This window comes from Antedon bifida, chromosome 3, assembly GCF_963402885.1.
Source record: "Antedon bifida chromosome 3, ecAntBifi1.1, whole genome shotgun sequence".
NCBI classification, from domain to species: domain Eukaryota; kingdom Metazoa; phylum Echinodermata; class Crinoidea; order Comatulida; family Antedonidae; genus Antedon; species Antedon bifida.
In genome coordinates this window covers 31,554,907-31,568,215 of record NC_136228.1, presented here as the reverse complement: position 1 = coordinate 31,568,215, position 13,309 = coordinate 31,554,907, and the positions used below count along the sequence as shown (strand labels likewise).

General features: G+C 33.4%; 2 protein-coding genes across 3 annotated transcripts in view; one reads left to right on the top strand and one right to left on the bottom strand.

Moving 5' to 3' along the window:
• Nucleotides 1–13,309, top strand: part of LOC144837513 (epididymis-specific alpha-mannosidase-like) — a 128,299-nt gene that overhangs the window by 109,969 nt on the left and 5,021 nt on the right. The window lies entirely within an intron of this gene.
• Nucleotides 50–13,204, bottom strand: LOC144837638 (tRNA (34-2'-O)-methyltransferase regulator WDR6-like). Of its 2 annotated transcripts, none has more exons than XM_078692835.1 (25): nt 13,187–13,204; nt 12,488–12,666; nt 12,244–12,342; nt 11,819–11,903; nt 10,397–10,567; nt 9,154–9,301; nt 8,803–9,009; nt 8,641–8,703; nt 8,337–8,384; nt 8,048–8,108; nt 7,516–7,645; nt 7,001–7,152; nt 6,699–6,805; nt 5,944–6,132; nt 5,130–5,366; nt 4,546–4,725; nt 4,079–4,139; nt 3,632–3,697; nt 2,984–3,195; nt 2,205–2,416; nt 1,401–1,921; nt 1,133–1,279; nt 959–1,041; nt 660–727; nt 50–553 (listed from the first exon to the last, which is right to left on the bottom strand). In XM_078692835.1, the coding sequence occupies exons 2-25, from the start codon at nt 12,591–12,593 to the stop codon at nt 481–483; spliced, it is 3,426 nt and encodes a 1,141-aa protein (XP_078548961.1). In that variant the 5' UTR covers nt 12,594–12,666; nt 13,187–13,204; the 3' UTR covers nt 50–480. The 2 variants fall into 2 exon arrangements, with proteins under 2 accessions (XP_078548961.1, XP_078548962.1); XM_078692836.1 differs by lacking the exon at nt 13,187–13,204 and adding an exon at nt 12,993–13,040 and having other exon boundaries at nt 12,488–12,669.

Below are 13,309 nucleotides of genomic sequence, written 5' to 3'. Positions count from 1 at the left end.
AGAACTATTCAGTGACAAAAAAAATATTACTCTCATTTTATGCAGTTAAAATGTTTTATTCAATTTAAAGCATACTTTTGTTATTACTGTATTTTATTTAAAAAATATATAGTTACCTTTTATTATTCACAAATTATCTTACCAATGTTTTAAAAGTGTATTGTATAAAAGGAGCATCTTTATTTGCCTTTTTTTGGAAACTGCCTGTTAAAAAAGTAATGTATGCTGAGAGGTGGTCCAAGTCTGCATCTGTTTCAAGGCTGGCCTAACATTGTAGAGTACATAAACTTATACTGACCCAGATCGTAAGTGTAAATTGGGTCAAAGTGAGCCGCCGACAACCACATGCAAATTTCAGATTATCATAAAATAAATATTACATTTATTATATTACTAATATAAATTACAGAATCAAATAAGCATATCTGCACTTATTTTATCAATATAAAAATTGTTATTCAAATCATTTTGAGAATAAGATCATTCATCCATCTTGCTAGAGGTACTAAGCAGCTGAAGGCCTTGTCCATGAAGTAATATATAAACCTTTCCTCTGTAAAATAAAATACAAAAATTACAGCTATTTGCAAGTACAGATAAAACGTAAAAACGGACATTTTTGTCTAAATTAAAAAGTGTTTATAAATACTTGTACTCACCCTATTATGGTTACATTTAAGCCTGATGTATCTGCAACATGTGTAAATTCAGAACCAATAAGATGTATCTAATAAATATATAAAACAAATAAACAACAAATAATTTACTTTTTTAAAATACTACTAATGAACTCGCATCATAGGCTATATCATTAGGACATTCAATATAAGAGCTCTGGTATCATCTCCGAACACTAAAGGGTGCTATATAAATATATTTCCTAATACAGAGTGCACAGTTTAACCGCATTTAAGCAGTGTTGATAATTGTATTAATTATTTTTAATTTAAACGCTTACTTTATTCTGATTTATTTTCCAACTATTGAGACGTTGATCTATAGACGATGATAACAAAGTGTGTCTATCTAGAAACTTCACACCTAAAATAAGTTAAAAACAAATTATTTAGAAGAAATTGACATGAAAATTGTGGATGGGTGAAAGTTTTTACAATTTAGACTTATCTCTCACCTGAGATTAGGGTTGCATGGGCTGAAGGAATACTAAAAGAATCACCCACATCAAAGTGGATGTGTCCACTTTCTTGAACTCTGACCTTCAATATGGTAACATGAATTGCATTATCATCACCACCACTTGATAATAAATAATCCAAGCCTGAAAAATGAATTAAAAACTTTCCTTTACACATTTTGATGTTTATATTCAGGATTTGAAAGGCAAGCATTTTGCTAAAACTGAAATAACCACATGATTATTATTTTTTTTAAATCATTACCTGTATTTACAATGTCCATTGCATTGATTCCAGATTGATGTATTCTCTTTGAAAAGACTGGTTTATGATTTTCTTGAATACCTGAAGCACCTGCTATATCTACATCTTCTTCAATTTGAGCACTGCTACTACTTGCAGCAGACACTGCCTTTTCTAAATGTCTTCCAGCATGTTCAGAACTCTCTGGATTCATTAATTTATCTTTAGTTAATTTATGTAAATTAAAATCAGATTCTAATCTTTTACAAGAAATGTCATCTTTTGAAGAACAAGTATCTTCTGAATCTAATTTATCCTCATTTGATCTTTGACATTTGTCAATACCAGAATGGTAGGTGTGAATTAAGTTGGTGATGTCCCACAATGCAACTCTCCCATCTGTCCCTGCAGAGCAGACGACTACTGCATTGCCTTCTGGGAGTTTATGAATGATTTGAGTTAGAGACAGTAGACAAACATTATGCCAAGAGGATGACCATATATGTATAAATGTCTTGCGAACTTCACTGAAGTTAAATAATCTATAAAAACAAATAAAGATACCAAAATTATAACTTTGGTCAATATGGGTTATTTCTTAACAATTATTCTATTATAAAATATATAATAAATAATAACTATTAAAAAAAACTATTAAAAGATATCTATTATAAAGGAAAATATCTTTATTAATCTCTCTATTTATAGTGGTATCTCTAACAATAGAGAAATCTATATTTAAAATTAAGATTATTTCTGAATTTATTGATGTTTGTACTAGTCATAATTTTGAGTAATAAGAACAATTTAATGAAACAATGTTACCGTATAAAACCATCAGATGCTGCTATAGTTAGAAATTTATTGTAATGCGAAAGCGATTTATCTACGTCTTGTGCAGACGTAACTTGAAGCGCCATGTAGCGTGTATCTGGGTCCAATGGTTGTCTCTGTCTCATTCGTTTGCGTCTTTGATTAGCATCCAGCGTGCCATACGACGCAAGAAGTGATACAGTAAAGGCAGACTCCAGATTTTCCTGTCAAAACAATTATAAATAATACTTATAACAACATTGCAACAGGTTTTGCTTTCAATAGATGTTAGGAAATGTTACCTCACTCAATGGAGTTGGTAAATCACACAAGGATGATATGCAAGAAGGCTTGAGTTCAAGACCTGTTTGTGTTTGTTTATTTTCGGTGTACTTTGACAATAAAAAAAAAACTCTTTCTACAATATCAAACTTTATGTGTAAAAAATATATGGTAGTGATATGCCCAAATATGGTAGTGATATGACATCATCATGTCCATATATGGGCACATCCAATTTTTGGTCACATATTGTTTGATAGTGTAGACAAAGCTTTATTTTTGTTTCAAAATTTGGATAGTATTTGCTGTAGAATTGTCTGCTGTGCGCCATGAGTTAATTTCCTCAATCAAATAACCATTAGATATATATTTTACCCATTAATAAAAGATGGTACATTACACGGTTAGTGAAAAACTATTGTACAACCTCCTCTTTTCTGCTCCAACTTCAACTCATATTTATTATCATGTACAAAGGGTAAAAAATATGAAAATAAAATCAAACTTACTGCATTATCCTTTATAACAAGTCTCCAACATTTGATACTGCATCTACCTCCAACAGAAAATAACAATTTCTCCACTTCTTCACCTTTATTCTGGCACTCTTCTTTATGCTTCTTTATCCCATGGCTATAATGGGATTCACAGACAGCAAGGTCTCGAACACTAGAAATATGGTCTTGTAATGTTTTTATAACTACTGCTTTAGATGTTTTGCCTATTCAAATATATTAAGGAACTGTAAAATAGAAATGGATACCAAACAGAAAGGAGTAGTGAAACGAAAATGTATTAATTGGGGAACAATTGGGAATGGAGAACTGAACAATTCTTCAGGAAATTCACATAATGATCCTTCAGCAATGAAAAACCAGTCATCAGGATCAACATCTGCGGCATCTTCCATCTTGAGGAGGACCAACGACAGCTTATGAAGATGACATATAGTGTTCTACTTTGCCAACTAAAGGATAACAGCTAACCTAACTAGATAATTGCATGGCCATCCAAACCAATTATAGTGTTTTATACTTTACTGTGCAAGGCTGACACTGAATTAAGTTGTCTAGTTAATGTAATGGCTAAAAGTGAGAACCATGATACATCATTTATTTTGTAACAATCGTTGGCCAAGCAAAGCTTAAAAAGGATACAATCGACAGCTATAATGTTGACCGTTGTATCTTCACTCCCAGTGGCCATGAGCAGGTAACCATTACCTAAAATTAAAAAATTAATGATACTAAAATATGTACAGTTTTTTTATTTTCAATAGTTGAAGGATTGTTTTACTTGATTCGACTCATTAACATTCATTACATAACATTGTATATAATTGATTTTAAATGTTGCAATTTTTTTTATTCATATTTTTATTGTTTTTTTCTTTTCTAAGTATTTTAAATGTATTTAATATCCTGTATCTTGCAAAGGAAATTAAATTAATTAAAAAAAATATTCAATTTTTGACGAAAAAAGTTTATCTATATCTATACAGATATTCGCTGTACCAATCTGTTTTTTATATACTAAATGGCAATGGCACATTTACAAAACCAAATGTGCGCATTGCTTGCAAAAATATAAATAAATAAAAATACCTTTTACATTGATTCTTTCAAGATACTTAGCACATGTTAACTCCCTTCCATGTAAACTGTCCTAAAATTAATGAAAAAAAATGGGCCGTCAACATGGGTTTTGTATGGTGAGCCCCGGTGTGTGTAAACTTCGGAATTTTGGTAGGCAATGCGAAAGTGGTATTTTTTGACAAATAAAAGTGTGGCCGAGCGGTTAAGATAGTGTAGCAGTACGTAGCCATAACATCAGCAAGGGTTCGAGACTTGCTCCATGGTTCTGGTTCTCGGATTTGGACTAAAAACCGTAGGTTCAGTGTATACATCTAGCTCATGTGAACTTTAAAGAACCTAGTATAGTACATATATATAGTAATATAGTACATCTTTCGAGATGAGTAGGGGGTTACCCCGGTGTACTAGTACATCACAGCCACTGATCATACCTGGGCCCTCTGGGAGAACTCGATTCCATAATATATTAACCAAACCTTAAGAATAAGTTGCTTCTGTAATCCTGTCTGTTTACATATAAATACATCTCTGGCTTTAATAAAGGCAAAGCAAGAAATGTTCTCTAGTTCTGTGTATCCCCAGGTTCGATGACCTCCACCGCAATTTACTTGAAATAATTTCTGATTTTGGCTGACCGACCAAACCATAAAGTGAGTCTAAAAAAATATCAACAAAACAATTTTACTTTAAATTCTTAAGCTCTGTCTACACTATCAAAAGTGTGATATGCCCAAATATGGTGGTAATATGCCCAAATATGGTAGTTATATGACATCATCATGTTCATATATTGGCACATCACATTTTTTTGTCAAACATTAAATTTGATAGTGTAGACAGAGCTGTAAAACACTTATTTAGATAATGACACAACACTGAATATATAAAATATAAATACAAAAAAAATTCCATTACATTATCATGGGCCCTAGCTATGAATGAAGATGAAATAAATAAATAAATACTTCTCTTACTAAACAAAAACACGAACAAAAGGAAAAAAATGTTATTTAAAAAAACCATTACAATTTAAAACAAAATAAACTAAACAATTACTTACTGTATGAAATCCCAGAACTTGCATTTCACCATTTTCTTTAATGAGTATTTTTTCAATCCATTCAAAACCTTTGTAAACCTTATTAGTGTTCATAACTTGTAAGACATTATCATGGAACTGATATTTTTTATATGTGCCATCTCGTCCGGTACTATATACGTTGTTCTTATGGCAACAAATGTCAGTTACCCCTACTTTACCGTGAACCCCTCGTAGCGTTGTAATAGGCTGAATTAGCTGAAGCACAAAAAAACATTTTACAGTAGAACCTTCGTTTTACGTACCCTGATTTTACGTTCCCTTGATTTTACGTACGCTTAAATTACTGATGACATCATCATTTTCTTACATTGAGGGCGCAATTTAACAACAACAAAGCACAAAGCCATGGCTGTGTGAGGAACTCATGTGCATTCCCCTACAGCAGCGACTGTTTTTATTGATAGAAAATACAAGAACAATACATTGATATTTTATTTATAACACTTTATTTAGTCGCACAGCCTGTATATACTGTACTTTTCTAGGCCTCACATCTTGCTAGGCCTGCTAGCCTGGCCCAGATTAGTCTAGGCCTAGGAAGGGCCTAGCTAAGCTAGTGACCACCTGCATGCTGTAGGCAAACACGGCAGCCTTTTTAGCTATGATCTACGTATTTGGGGGTCAATTTAAGGTCAACCTTGATTTTACGAATCCCTTGTTTTACGTACGCCTTTCGGTCCCGTACCGTACGTAAAATGGAGGTTCTACTGTACTTGAGGGGAATAACTAGTTAAATAAAATCAATATATCTACATTCAACTTTTAGTAATACCTCAGTGTGTGTATCAACTGGATAGGGGAAGTGATGCAATGAGCCACGCTTATCTCCGCACAAGATTCCCCTTCCGTACGGAAGCACAGCAGCTGTGGTAATCCATCGTTGTCTTGATTCCGGAAGGAATAACATCATGGACTTTACAGCTGTCAGCTCATTTTCAGTCACACAGACATTCCATAAAATCTGATAACAAACAAAATGCACATGAATAATATTATTATTATTGAGGGAACACCTTCATAATCAAATAAATTGTCCCGGTAATAGGGTACCCCTTGGGAGAGGATCTACTAGAACCAAACCAGCCTCCAACAACACACCACTAGAACATAGGGCTCACAGCAGCAACATAGAATAGCCTCAAATATGGTGAGCACTAAAGGGGCCAATCCTCTAATTATCTTTAATAAATGGTGTACAAAGTTGTAAACTAAGGTATTTAAATAATAAAATCATGTAGGCATATGTATGAAGACACAACAATTTTAAAATGTAGAATTGAAGTATTAGATGTATCTTTTGTGTATGGGACCAACAGCTTAATGTCTCATCTGACAGATGTGGCAATGAGAGGACAATGATGGGTCTCACAATGTATCATTTTGTAGGAATTTGAACCACATATGTTGTCTAGCCTAGATTAAAAAATATGCCTTGGCCTACGAACAAAGAAACGGTGTTATGTATAGAACATTAAATCTTTCAATGTATATTAATATCACTGAACTCATAGACTGTATTTGACTCACCAGTTGGCCCTCTGGTCCAGATGATACAAGCTTTTGATCATCAGCCCAACACAACCCAAGAACCTTGTTTTCAAATGCATTGGATAATTGCACATACTTAGGAGAACCTGTAAGGAATTTAAATGCAACGATTTTTTATTTTAATGTTTTAATAAAGGCATGGGAAAGGCAGGTACAGTATAATATATAGGCCTCCTGCAGGATTGGACATATGATGGCATAATGATTGCAAAATGTAGAATATGTTGAAACTATTATTAGTATGGCAGTGTATATTATAATGATATTTTGTGATTGCTTACTTAGATGCACTATTTTTATGTCTCCGTGGATGTTACCCAAGGCAACCAAGTGATGAGATGGTGACAAGGAAGTGATTCCATATGACCTAAATCTTGCATCATGGGTAATTATTCTCCATATCTTGGTCTTCAGTTGGTAACCCAATAAGTATCTAAAAAAGAAATTGAATCATCATTTTATCTGAAATTGCTAATTCATTTTAATATTCTAATATTGTCTACTAACGGTTACTTTTAACACCCTAGTACAAGGAAATTAGTATAAAACATCTCAAAGACTTCCTCACACAAATTTATATTTCGAGTTTGTCTTGGGATTTTATCAAGTTGTTGAACTTTAGGTTCAGTGGAAACGTTGACTTCTGTTTTAAGAGACATGTGGATTTCAACATTTTTTAAGTGGCCATCGATAAATACTGAAAATGATTTTACAGAGCTGGACGACTTGGATAAATGACGTAATGTGTAATTCATATCCCAGTTTGTCACAAATCAAAAGTCTAATCTAAACATACCCAGCATTTGTCATTGTGATCACTTCAGCATTGTTAGTTAACATAACAGTTCTTGCAAAATCATTCTTATCAAAGCCATCATGAGTCTGAATATAGTGTTGTAGATGAATGCCTTCAACTGCTGCTAACTCTACATACACAAAATAAAGAACAATAGAGTTTTATAATGAATCAATCAGGTTAAGCTAGGATGTGCCATTCAGCTTTTAGATTAAAGCTCTGTCTACACTATCAAACTTTATGTGACAACAAAATTTGATGTGCCCATATATGGACATGAGGATGTCATATCACTACCATATTTGGGCACATCTCTACAAGATTTGAGCATGTCACACTTTTTTTGTCAAACTAGTTTGGTAGTGTAGACAGAACTTTAGGCAAGAATCATTCACTGTCTTAGTATAGTAGGCCATGCAAACAAACGTTTCTTTGGTGTCCTTAATTGGCTGACGTGGTAAAATAAACAATTAACATAAATTAATATAAATTTCTTTCCTCTTCAGAACTGTTTCTGTGCTTTGTTACTTACCATTGTGCGATTCGCTATCCAAATACCATAGTCGTACACTGCTATCCCCACCACCAGTTGCCTAACAAAATACAATAAAGAGTCACATTCTTTTTTTAATAATATATCTTGGGAGTCCAGGAGCAACTTCATTGCATGTGAAAACTATCTAATAAGCAACCCTGTCACTATATGGCATAATTAAAGAACAGATTGAAATAATAATTTAGTATAAAAGTAATAATTTAGTAGTAAGATTAGTCAAAATAAACAACAAATGTTTGAAATTTTAATTTGAAATTGAACTTACAACCATTGTTTCTTCTTTGTTTACTGCTAAACTCCAAATACTCCGACCCTAAATAGGTAAAAACAAACATTGTATTCAAAATTATCTAATATGTTATGAATCCGGCGTTGTTTAAGGCACACTCTACTAGAGCAGCAGCTTCTTCAGCAGCAGGGTGTATGTCAGTCCCGATAAATGAAATTGATTGCAGTATATTATTAAAGTATATTCTAACTATTGACAGGCAATTGCTAAAGGAATAAAGAAAAACAAAAATGCACAAGTTTTCAGAAACATTTTTTACTCATTCATTAAATTCGCTAACCTTGTGACCTTTGAACTTATGTAGAATTTTCCCCTCATAGTTCCACACAATACAAGTTGCATCCTAATATAAAAGAACAAAATATTAATATACCATACAAAAATATACATACAAAATTATCACTGTCAAGATAACTTTTTGTATTAATTTATTCTTACATACCTCTCCTATGCTAATTATGTTTTTACTGAGCAGTCGGGCAGCCCACACTCTAGCGCTATGGCCATACATCACTAGCTTTGCATCGTTCAACACTGGACTGGATGGACAATCCAGCGATTCAACTGGCCATAATCTGATACTGCGATCATCTGACACAGAACAGAGAATTTTATGAGTGAAGCTGTATTGCACATTGAAAATCACACCCTAAATAAAAACAAATAGTTTTGGTTTAAAGCTCTGTATATATTTGGGCACATCACTACCATATTTGGTTTAATAGTGTAGTGTTAACAAACAAAGCAGTTTTGGTTAATAATCATATTGCAGTATGAATTGACAATACATTACCTCATGACCTGTGCATCTAAGGTCAGGTACCACTCTTCCTTCCTTACTCCTCCCAGATGCAGGTCGCCATAGTAACACTTGGTTGAATACTGTACCAGCAAATAAAGCTAATTGTGACCAACTTTTATTGACAAAGCTAGCAGAGTATCTAGAAAATCTTTGTTAAAGAAAATCCAATATTTATAATAAGGGCGTTAAAAGAGAATAAATATATGTCAATGTATTTTTAATGCAACAGTTCTTGGTTTACTGAAAACTAAATTATTTTAGATAACGGGCTCTATGGCCCCCATTGCAGTACCTAACACAAACGTAGACAATCACATACACTGTAAATAGGCCTATTGTTAATTCATCTTTTTTTCTTTAACTTATATTTTACTTACTCTGGAGTGACACTGTTTCAAAAGAGCTTTTATATACTCATGAACTGATGCTTTTTAGGTACCATCAACAGTAAATGAACTACTTAGAAATTGTATTGAGACACTGATAGTCAACATTCTCAATACCTGAACCCTAAAGCTCTGTCTACACTATCAAACTTTATGTGACAAAACAATGTGATGTGCCCATATAAGGACATGATGATGTCATATCACTACCATATTTGGAAATATCACTACCATATTTAGGCACGTTACACCTTTTTTGTCAAACTAGTTTGATAGTGTAGACAAAGCTTTAGGCTGGTTTTTAAGAAATTCTGGTATTCCAAATGTTTTGAATAATTGGGACCTTTTGGAAGAGTTTCTGATTTTCAGAAAATTCTGTACTGTATTGGGAGACAGAGTCGATATGTTAACATCCTGTTTGATTTTCTGGTTTATCTATAGTTTATCTCTGTGTCTATTTTTTCAGCTGCTAAGTAATAAAGTTATGTTAACAGGATGTGGTCATTACTAAAAACAAAACATTGTTAATAAGTGGGCTGTCATTCTTCCACAGTTTGTCCATTTTAAATTGGATAGCAACTCTTTACAACCACATATGGGAACAGTTTGATGGAACATGGTAACAAAGGTGAAAATTGGCGCACAGTAGAATAGTACAGATGGCACAGTGTTGTGGAATAACAAATGATACACCTTCATATTTTTTGCATTAATTGTAAATTTTGTATAGATATAGAGAGACACGCCCTGTAGCTGTTGTCTCCTTAGTGCTCCTTCATGCTTAGTTGAACGAAAGAAACAAGTCCACAGGAATCTCTAAAGAGGTACAACTAAATATTATTGGATACAAAATACACTTCTCTTCACAATGAACTTGCTCAATCAGTATGCCTTGTTTCCAATCCCACAATTCAACTGAGTTATGGCCCAATGCTACAGCAATATGGTTTGCATTGTCCAAGCACTGTACGTCCCAAATCCAATCGCTCAACTCTCGAACATCCATTTCAAATTGAACTCTAAAAAATAAAAATTGATGAAAATGAAACGTTCATTTTAATTAAATAATCAATAATTGATGAGAAAATGTGATGGGAAAAAGGCTCTCTAGATGAAACTTATGTTTTCTTTGCTGATGCTTTTATGGTACAAGTATTATGTGTTTGCCATTATTATTATTGCCCATTATTTGTACACTTGTATTGTATTAATTTGCTGACATATGACCATTTGCACATTAGTGGATAAGGCTGGCTGGATACATGCAATTGAATTTAGATATTAGTTCAAAAATTGACTATAAGGGTGGCTGGTTTAAGTGACTTATCAGAGTAAACATAATACAGATTAGATATGCTTAAATGTGATACTCTTTTCACAATACTAATATTTATACTTTATTGAATTTTAACTATTGTAATATAGCTGAAAATCAGCTAATGCTGGCTGGGTCACCCTCTTGAAATATTGTTGAATAAATAAATAAATAAATAACATTTCAAAATAAACTTGAAAAGGCCAATATCCCATGTACATAGGATGAACAATTCTTTACAGCAAAAGCAAAACTCCGGAGACACTCCGGAGACACCCCGGAGTTGACGCCCCGCTGTTTGGTGTGAAAGGTAAAATCAAGCAACTCCGGAGTTTAAAACTGCGGGGTTGAACAGCTGAACATTCTCCGGAGAGCGAACTGCGGGGACACCCCTGTGTTTTGGTGTGAAAGGTACCAACATCAAACTCCGGAGTGTTTCGGGTCAAAAGGTCATCCTCACACGATCACTCATTGCTTTAGTTTTATTTCAAAATACTTTAAATATTTGTACAAAATATAAAGCGGGTTTAAAAAATAATAAGTAGTATCAATAAAACATTATATTACTTCTGAGACTTTGAAAGTAATTATTAAATTAAAAATATTGTTAATTAAAATTATTCTAATGATCGTCGCTATGTAAAAAAAAAAATAGAGGGCGACATTTACAATTTTATTTTATTAACCCCGGTGGCGCTAGGTTGGTGTGAAAGGGGTATCTCCGGAGTTTCTCGACGTTTTGAATGGTCATAAACCCCGGGGTGTCTCCGGAGACTCTCCGGAGTTTTGGTGTGAAAGGGGTATAAGACAGCAACACAATTTCCCAAGTTGGGATGAATAAAGTTTCCTTGTATCCTTGTATCCTTGTATGAACCAACAACAACGTAAATGCTTTATTCAGATATTAAAGAAAAGATGTTTGTCACAATTTCAACTTGCGATCTTTAATACGTACCTACAAGTATTTAGTTCAGCCGTCCAGGATATTGACAGCATGCGGAATGCTTTCTGTCCAAATATAACAAAAACATTTTCATGACCTGTAATATAAAAGAAAATTAATTTGCGGATCTTAGGGAAAAGAGTTTGTATTCAAGTATAAATTCTCTAATTAATTCAGTGTAATTCATAATTCTACATACTCGCATACTCTGCATAGTTGCTTGGACTAGGCAATCTCTGTCTACACTATAAAACTTTGTGACAAAAAAATGTCATATACCCATATATGGACATGATGTTATATCACTACTAGTACCATATTTGAGCACATCACACTTTTTTTTTTCCAAGTTTGATAGTGTAGACGGAGCTTAATGCTGTTTAATCCATGACTTTTCAATTATTAATTAATTTTCGATTATTATTAATACTACTCACTGTGTCTTATACCATGAATTCTCTGGCTTGTAAAGATCTTCTGTGATGTAATCTTGTTTTGCGTTTTAGTGTCGTAAATATTGAGATAAGGGCCTTCACCTAAATTTAAAAAAAAAAGTAAAATAAAGTAGAGTAGAATGGTAAATATTGAAATAAGAACCGGAAAGTTATGAAATATAGAGCCACCTCAAAAAAGGTAAACATATAACAGTTTTAAAAGAGGTAATACATGACAAAAACCAACCTGTAATTAAATATGGACCATTATAAAGTAACGCTGTAATTGGTGCAATCAATAAATCTGTTGTCATGGTGATGGTTGCCATACCAGTTTCTTGATTGGATGACATTTTTTGGCGTCGTATTTGGAGAACCTCAGGTATTGGAGTGAGCTATTATTACAAGGCTCAATTAACTGTTTATCTGCTGTGGTTAAAAGAATTAGTTACATTTCAAGACAAAACACATGATATTTAGGTATATTATTATTAGTTCAAAATTAATTAAGATACGCTCGGGGATATGCTACTCAGATAATCAATAATTTATTAATTATAATATTAATTAGCTAGGTATTCCAAGGGTGCAGAAAAGGGAGTGCATTGTTTTTTGGAAGAGCCATAAGCAAACTTTTTCACACTCCCCATCATCAGCCTATATAAAGAGGTACTCATATAAATTCAGCCTATATATGTCCCCCTTCTCAGACTCTGTAGCCTAGCTAGGCCTAGTAGTACTAGGCTACTTACTACCCTAATTGGAGTGGAGCCCTCCTCACTCGGTGGGCCTAGACCTAGCCTAGCTAGCTGGATAGTCTCCTACACTTTTATTTGTTGTGTTGTTCTGCGCATTATATGTGCTTCATAGCTACTGATGTATTGATACTATGATAGATATGCTATAATATTACAATATTACAAAAAAACTGCTGGGCATAAACTACCTACCACCTGCATCACTCATGTACTACCACCACATGTTTTTGTTGACTGCTCTATGGAATTGGGGGCGCTCTTTACAAAATAGTGTCCTTTTAATTTCTTACGTCACACACACGTGTTACTAA

Excerpts from the sequence above, each read along its gene's own strand:
- LOC144837638 (XM_078692835.1), bottom strand. The coding sequence starts at position 12,593 with ATGTCATCCAATCAAGAAACTGGTATGGCAACCATCACCATGACAACA. Across the intron at positions 4,140-4,545 it reads AGAAGCAACTTATTCTTAAG|GACAGTTTACATGGAAGGGA; the intron begins GTTTGGTTAATA and ends CATTAATTTTAG. Across the intron at positions 1,922-2,204 it reads GCATCTGATGGTTTTATACG|ATTATTTAACTTCAGTGAAG; the intron begins GTAACATTGTTT and ends TTGTTTTTATAG.